The sequence below is a fragment of the Elephantulus edwardii genome, unplaced genomic scaffold (genome assembly GCF_000299155.1).
Source record: "Elephantulus edwardii isolate Elephantulus edwardi_28Jun2011 unplaced genomic scaffold, EleEdw1.0 scaffold00168, whole genome shotgun sequence".
Classification (NCBI taxonomy): Eukaryota; Metazoa; Chordata; class Mammalia; order Macroscelidea; family Macroscelididae; genus Elephantulus; species Elephantulus edwardii.
In genome coordinates, this window is record NW_006399918.1 from 4,550,087 (window position 1) to 4,557,565 (window position 7,479).

General features: G+C 46.4%; 1 protein-coding gene across 1 annotated transcript in view; it reads left to right on the top strand.

Moving 5' to 3' along the window:
* The window catches only part of FCRL6 (Fc receptor-like 6), an 11,785-nt gene extending 7,638 nt beyond the window's left edge, over window positions 1-4,147 (top strand). The window contains exons 2-4 of the mRNA XM_006895530.1: window positions 2,635-2,910; window positions 3,426-3,710; window positions 3,870-4,147. Coding sequence (XP_006895592.1) covers window positions 2,635-2,910; window positions 3,426-3,710; window positions 3,870-4,147 — 839 coding nt within the window. The remainder of the gene's footprint in view (window positions 1-2,634; window positions 2,911-3,425; window positions 3,711-3,869) is intronic.
* The last annotated feature ends 3,332 nt before the right edge of the window (window positions 4,148-7,479 follow it).

The following is a 7,479-nucleotide window of genomic DNA, read 5'->3' on the forward strand; positions in this document are numbered from 1 at the left end:
AACAACAACAACAATCTCTTGGATTTTCCATACTGTCTAGCTATATCTGTCACTATTCTTTAATTTTACTTCTTTTCCTGGGCCACTCATTCTCTTCACAAATTCATTTATTTAAGAGTACCAATGCAATGTATACAAGGTATAGACACATTTGCTTTGTTCATAATTTTCTCACCAGCTCATCTCTTTAATGATTACTCCTCAAGAGAAACCTTAAGCCCTCAGTCTAGTCACTTCCACACTTTGTTCCTGAGAATTCTATGGACATATTGGACCAGAAAAATCAGATCCTGCCTTTGGTTTGGAAAATACAGTCCTCAGGCCCAAGTGTATAGTTCTATGTCTACAATTTTTGTTCCTCTTGATACAGGCTTAGATATAAAGACAGTATTCATATATTTGTTTAACAGATGCTCAATGATCACTATTTCAAAAAATAGATTATAGGCTTAGAAAATACAGAATTTAATAAAATACGCAGGAACTTGCTCTCACAGACCTTCTGATGGATGCATGGGATAAGCAACTAGGCTATTTAAGGAATAAAATAATATTTTAAAGCCAGTATGTGCTATGGACATAACATAATAAGGATTTATAATAAGGAGGGAGAATTCTTCTAACTAAGATCACAGATAAGACCTGTCTGAAGAGATGACATATGAGCTATCATGGGGCAGATAAGTCCGGCCAGTGGGTCCACCATAAAGGTTATTGTTCAGATGGCTCAATAGTTGGGCAGTTAGGTAAAAGAATAAGTGGAAGAAGCTATTGTTGAGGTGACTGGCCTCTGTGTCAGAAAGTTCTTTCTGCTACATAATTTTATCACTTTGTTTTCTTTCAGTTCCTTGTGGTGGAAACTCTGGTGAGTCATGTCAATAATTTTTCCATCTCCGAACTTGTTTCTGAGCCAGAGTGAATGGATGTGGACAGGACTGGACAACTGGGTCTCCCAGCAGTATCCACAGAGCTGCACCCCATTGGGCCCAACCTTAGGAATCTTGCTCAATATCCAGTAAGAGGAGAATCTGCAATTTCACTAATTTGAGCCTGAGAATGACTCGGGTTCCAGATAAGTGGTAATTGGCTTCCACTTTATTCCTTTAAGAAATAAGAGTCTTCGACTCTTAGTAGTTCTGTAGTCTCTCTTCAACAAAGTCTTAGACTTTGTTCCCACCCTTTTATGCTCACAGAAAAAGCTATCTTCTTCCTCAGCTATTCCTGCTCTCTAGCTTATTCTATCCCAGCAACCTCCCAGGAATTTTCTGTTAAATAAGAAATAATTCTGATTGATGAACATCTTGAGCTCATGATGCCAGAGGAAGAAGATCAGCCCAACACTTAACACTCCTGAAAAGAGCAGATGTGAAAGGCCCTCTGTGAGCATCATTTCTTCTAGGATGGAGGGTGTGGATCTCCTTGAATCCCTGGATGTGAACAGAAAAGGACTATGGGGTCACAAGGGGGATGCTGGCATAGAGGAGCTCTTTGTGCCCAAGGTTCTTTGTGCCAATTGAGGACTTTTATTATTCATCATTGTTCTCATGCTTTCAGTCCTGGCTCTGAGGGTGTGTGAAGTCTCAATATCAGTATCTGGCTTGGCAAAAGGATATGTCTTCGGACAGGTTCAGCTTGGGTCTGCCATGTAGATAGTGCTGTGTCCCCAGGAGCTTTCGTTTTATCCACATTGGGGCACAGATGCATTTTTGGAGTGAAAGGACGTCATTGTGGTGGAAGGGAAAACTCTTTGCTACGCCAGGATGGTCCTTGGGGGCAAGGATTCTGAGGCTCCGTCTCACATACTTTGGACATGTTGAAAGGTGGGATCAGTCCTTGGAGAAGGACATCATGCTTGCGAGGGTGGAGGAACAGTGCAGGAGGGGAAGACCCTTGATGAGACGGATTTATTCCGTCACTGGGATAATGGGGATGGGCGTGTCAGAGACAATGAGATTGGCAAGAGATAGAGCAGGGTTTAGGGCTGTTGTACATAGGGTCGCTATGAGTCACAGGCGACCAGACAGCACATAACAACAATGATGAAGAGGGAGGTGGGACCTGGGGAAGCACGGACAAGAAAGGTTAGAGGGAGCAAGCCCAGGCTACGACTCCAGCCAGCCCTGACTCCCCTCCACCAGGTAAGGATGCAGTTATACTCAGAGATAGTGCCTGCATGGAAAAGCAAATGGAGGCAGACAGAATGTAAGAAACCTTGCCAGAGGAGTGGGGATTGGGTTCAGAGGAATGAAGCAGGGCTATGGATGGAATGAACCCAACTGGAGCCACGCTGAGTAAAAATTCTAGAGAAAAGTCCAGTATTAAAGGAAACAAGGAGAATGGGAGGGAAGACTAAAGAGAAATGTGAGGAAAGGAGGGGATAAAGGGAAAGAGGGGAGAAGACAAGAAGAAGATGAGAGCAAGGAGAGATGAAGGAATGGATATGAAGGAAAGGCTAGGCTCTGTGTGGTCCTAGATGTCCTCAAGGTCTGGGGCCACCAACCAGTGATAGCTGTGATAGTGCCATTCAGGAGCCCTCCAGTCCAACAGGGAGCCTTGGACTGGGACCTAGAGGTAGAAGAGTGGACGGGGTAAGACCTGCAGAGCCAAGAGTGACCCCGTCACTGTGTTTCACAGTATGGCTGCTGCTCCAAGTTCGACCAGATCCTGTGTTTGAAGGGGATGTCCTGACTCTGCAATGCCTGAGCATGAACAGTAAAAACATAAAACTGTCCCAGGTGAAATTCTATAGAGATGGAAATTTCCTCAACTCCTCTGGTGACAACCAGACCTTGTCCATGGGGAGAGCAGCAGCAAAAAGCAGCGGCCAGTACCACTGCAGTGGGATGCTGACATATATTCCGGAACTTGTTGTCAGAAAAACCTCAGAGGTCATCACGGTTCGTGTCCAAGGCAAGTCAGCTGTGGGCAGGGATATAAGATGCTGGTCAGGGATGGGGCTCTGAAGGTCAGCTGCATTCTGGACAGGACCCCTCTCTCTGTCTGCCCTTGGTGCTAGGCCAATCCAGGGGCCTGGAGGTGTCCCGTGAAGCTGTCCTGAAGAGTTATCCCCTGTCACACTGGTCATAACTAGACACAGGGAGGAAAGTAGGGAAGTGCCCGGATGGGAAGATCTCTGACCCAGCCCTGCCTCTGACTCCCATGGAGACCCAGGGTCTTTCTCCCGTGACAACATAACCTCTAAGGCCTATGCTGGATCTGACCCTCCACAGTCCCTGTGGGGCTCAGGTTCAGGTGATGGAGGGGGTTCTTTCAGAGCTGCTTGCTCAAGATGAAACGTCAGGTCCTAGGAGTTCAATGTCTCTTGTTTTGGGGGAGGAGGGTTATGACCTGAGATGTGCTACAGCACAACCCTCAGTGTCCAGGAACTTTGTCATCCGGACGACCAGGAGCCTGACTCTCCACAGAGCTGTTCCCGCCTCCTGTGCTGAGTGCTGCCAGCTTTCCTGTGTACCGTGAGGGAAACCCAGTGACCTTGAGATGTGAAACAAAGCTGCACCCCCAAAGATCAGCCTCCCGGCTCTTCGTCCACTTTCACAAGAATGGTCAAGCCTTGCAGTCCTGGACCCTCCACCAAGAATTCTGTATCCCAAGAGCCCAGGAGGGAGATTCTGGGCTGTACTGGTGCCAAGCAGCCATTGAGGGGGGTGGAGTCCAGAAAAAGAGTGCCCAGTTCGAGATCAGGGTACAGGGTAAGTGGGAGAGGGAGAATCACCCCAATGATCTGGGAATCAGGCAATGGGAGGACCCCTGGGAGAGGGAGAAGGACTCAAGGGGAGGAGGGAATGGTAACCTCTCGCTGAGAGAGAGTCTGGGTGTCCCACTGTTAATCACTTCCGTGTGCCCTCCAGTGCCTGTGTCTCGTCCGTTGATCACCTTCCAATCGGGAGCTGCTGGCCTTGCTGAGGGGGACACGGTAGAGCTCCTCTGTGAGGCAGAGAATGGCTCCTCTCCCATTCTGTACCTGTTCTACCACAATGGGGAGATCATGGGGAACCACTCAGCCCCACAGGGTGGAGCTGCCTCCATCCTCTTCCTGGTGAAGTCAGAGCAGGACGCTGGGAACTACTCCTGCGAGGCTGTGAACAATGTCTCCAGGGAAATGAGTGAGCTGAGGAAACTGCCTTAATGTTACCTCTTGTCTTCCAACCCGGCTCTGAGGCCCAGCCACTTGGCGCGGTCGGGTCTCACTCTTCTTCATAGTTCCCATAATGCCTGAGCAATGCCTTTACCTGGAGTCCACTGAATCCTGGGAGGGGGGATTACTGAACTCCATGGAGAATGGGAAGGTTGTGGTCAGCTGAAGCCCTTGGAGAATGGGAGGTTGTGGTCAGGTGAGGTTTAATCTATCAATGCTGATATCCTGAACCATTCCTATCACCATCTGTGCAGCAACACTGTTCCCCCTACTGCCTGCCATTCTGGCTCTTCTATGCTGTTGTTATTGTTGTTAAGTGCTGGTGAATAGACTATGACTCATAGTGACCCCATGAACAACAAACCTGAACCCTACCTATCCTGGGCCTCACCATCTCTGTTATACTTGAGTCCATTGTTACAGTCACTGTTCCAATCCATCTCCCTGAGAGTCTCTTAGTGGCAGATATTTCTTAATTTATTCCTCACTGCTCAAGGTCACCTCTCCCCTCCCCACCTCAGGTCCTCAGGTCTTGCTTACCCTCAGAAGAAGCAGCTCACTGATTTCTTGGTTATCTCCATGCCTGCTTGGTGGGATGGTCATCGCTGCTGTGCTTCTGGGTTATTTCAGACCCTGGAGAAAAGCAGGTCAGTAACTCTTCTTGGTTTTCAGTGTTGCTGAATCCCTTTCCTGTTAGTGCTCAGCTTTGGAGGATTAGAGCTTAACAGGACTGGTCACACCCTTTTTCTGGTTGTCAGGTAGGAGAAGGAACTTTACACATCTCACCAGAAGAGAAACACGGAAGGATACAATTTCCAAAATACACAGATACACACACACACACAATCTCATTTGGTCACAGTCACCTTGTTGTTGTTGTTGTTGTTGTTGTTGTTGTTGTTGTTAATGTTGTTGCTGTTGTTGTTGTTGTTAGATGCCTTCAAGTATGACCCATAAAGACCCTATGACCAATAGATCTTCACCCAGTCCTATCCTGTGCCAACCTCACAATCTCTGACACGTTTGAGCCTATTGCTACAGTCGCTGCGTCTGTCCACCCAGAGATGCATATAAAAACACACACGCATGAAGAAAGGTACAAACGGTGGAATTCTTCCTCCCACATAGGATATATATTGGTGTCCTTCAGATTTGAAAGACAATTTATGTCTGTTAAAAAAAAATCCCCAAGACCCCCAGACTTTCAACAGACTCTTTCATTAAAAGCAGCGGAGCATTTATCTGCTTAGCAGAGAAAGAATGAATAGAAACTCCAGTGTGGATGTGCACACACGCTCATCTTGAGCAAACCTGTGCCCTAGGGGAGTGTTTAATAGATGTTAACTGCCAGAAAGGAAACAGGGTAGAAAGAACCAAGTAACGGCCTGAGAGCCAGACAATTCCACTTTCTAGTCCCAACTCTGCTATTTACTGGTTCTGTAACCTTGAACAATTTCCCTCTAAGACTCACTAAATGATCTCCCCTCTGAGGCCGTTGCAGGAGTTTACGTTAATGAGATAGCATACACCTAATATGTAATGTATTACCTCGGCACGTAGTGGGTGCTCAGTAAATTCATTCTAGTGGAAGAAGATCACCCCCGAGGGGCCTGCAGGCAGCCCTGGCTCCTGCTGTCCGTTCTCTCAGTGCTCCAATCAGAGCCGTGGAACATGAAAGGCTAGATGAAAGTCTAGATGCTGAGGGTTCTCTAGTGCAAGCAGGCAAAAACGTCTCAAGGTTATCTATTGATTTTTTTAATTCCAGACTCTCTTCTTCCTCCTGTCTTGGGAAAGATAAGTAGACTTTAATATGTGATAAAAAAACTTGGTCCTAAACTAAGTCTAGCCAATATCATTATTATATTCATAGTGGAACTGAAATGTAAGGAGCCTGATTTGGGGGTTTTTTAAAGTAAGTCAGTATTCATATTTCCAAATGAATGTTAGCTTTCAAAGCAATCACTTGGGGGTTATATGTTTATTCCAATCCTAGCCTTTGTTTGCCTCAGGCCACATTTAAGGGATTGGAAATCAGGGCCAAAGCTATTTGGCGCCAGTTTTGTTCCTAGGACTTCAAGTCAACCAGCTTCCACCCATTTTCTTCTCCGGTGGCAAAATTCTTATTTCCCACTCATCTAGAGGAAAAGTAATTGTTCTCTTAAATCTCCAGCATTATATTTACTGACTCACGTTTGTGCTGAGGAATTTGTGTGTGGGTTTTCTAGGAGTGCAGTCAGCCTGCTCACTGAGGGAGGCTGCAAAGTGCCCCTCTGATCCTCACTCAGGGTCTCTGGGCGTCTCTCTCAGTCCTAGATCAAGTTGTCTACCTCACAGGAACCCAGTCAGAACTCAGATCATTTCTTCTGCCATTTAAGTAAGCAGTCTGAGTCCATCCATCCAGCTTACATTCCCCTTCCCTATATTCTGGAGTCTGGGTTTCATGCAGGATAGACATCCCTGTGTGGTGAAAGATGGTGCCAGGCCCAGAGCTCAAGGGGAAGACAGTGGGGGCGGGGGGGGCAGCTCCTTAGTGCAGCTGCAACAGAAATACCACAAGTGAGTCACTTTAACAAATACAAATGTCCTTTCTTACAGTTTGTTGTTGTTGTTATATACTATTGAGTTGGAACTCACCCCATAGCTGACCTTCCAGTACGGTTTCAGAGGCAATAAATCTCATAAGAGGGGAGATTGCTCATCTCTCTTTCATAATGTAGCTGTGGATTCAAACAGTTTGCCTTTTAGTTGGCAATGCAGAGTCTCACTATTAAGCTGCCAGAGCTCCCTTTCTCACAATCTGTTATTGTGGTTATTGTTATATGTCAAAGACCCAGAGTAACCCTATGAACAACGGCTCTGAACCCTGCCCTATCTTTAGTCAACCTCATCATCTCTGACATTTTACCCGATTGCCACAGTCACTATTAATGCATATCACACAGGGTCTTCCTCTCCTGCACTGACCCTCTACCCTTTCAATCATGATGTCCTTCTCCAAGGACTGGCCCCTCCTAGCAACATACCCAAAGTATGTGAGACAGAGCTTCAAAGTCCTTGCCTCCAAGGAGCAAACTGGTTTCACCCTCTCCAGGTCAGACCTGTTTATTCTCTTGGCAATCCATGGTATATTCAATACTCTTCTACAGCACCACCACAAATGAATTCAAATTCTTCTTCTGTCATTCCTATTAATTGCCCAGCTCTCAGATGCATAACAAGCAATTACAAAGGTCATGGTCTGGATCAGGCACACCTTAGTCTCTAGACTGACTTTGTTGCTCTTTAGCACTCCAAATTCAGGGAACTAGCTATAGAAGATTCTC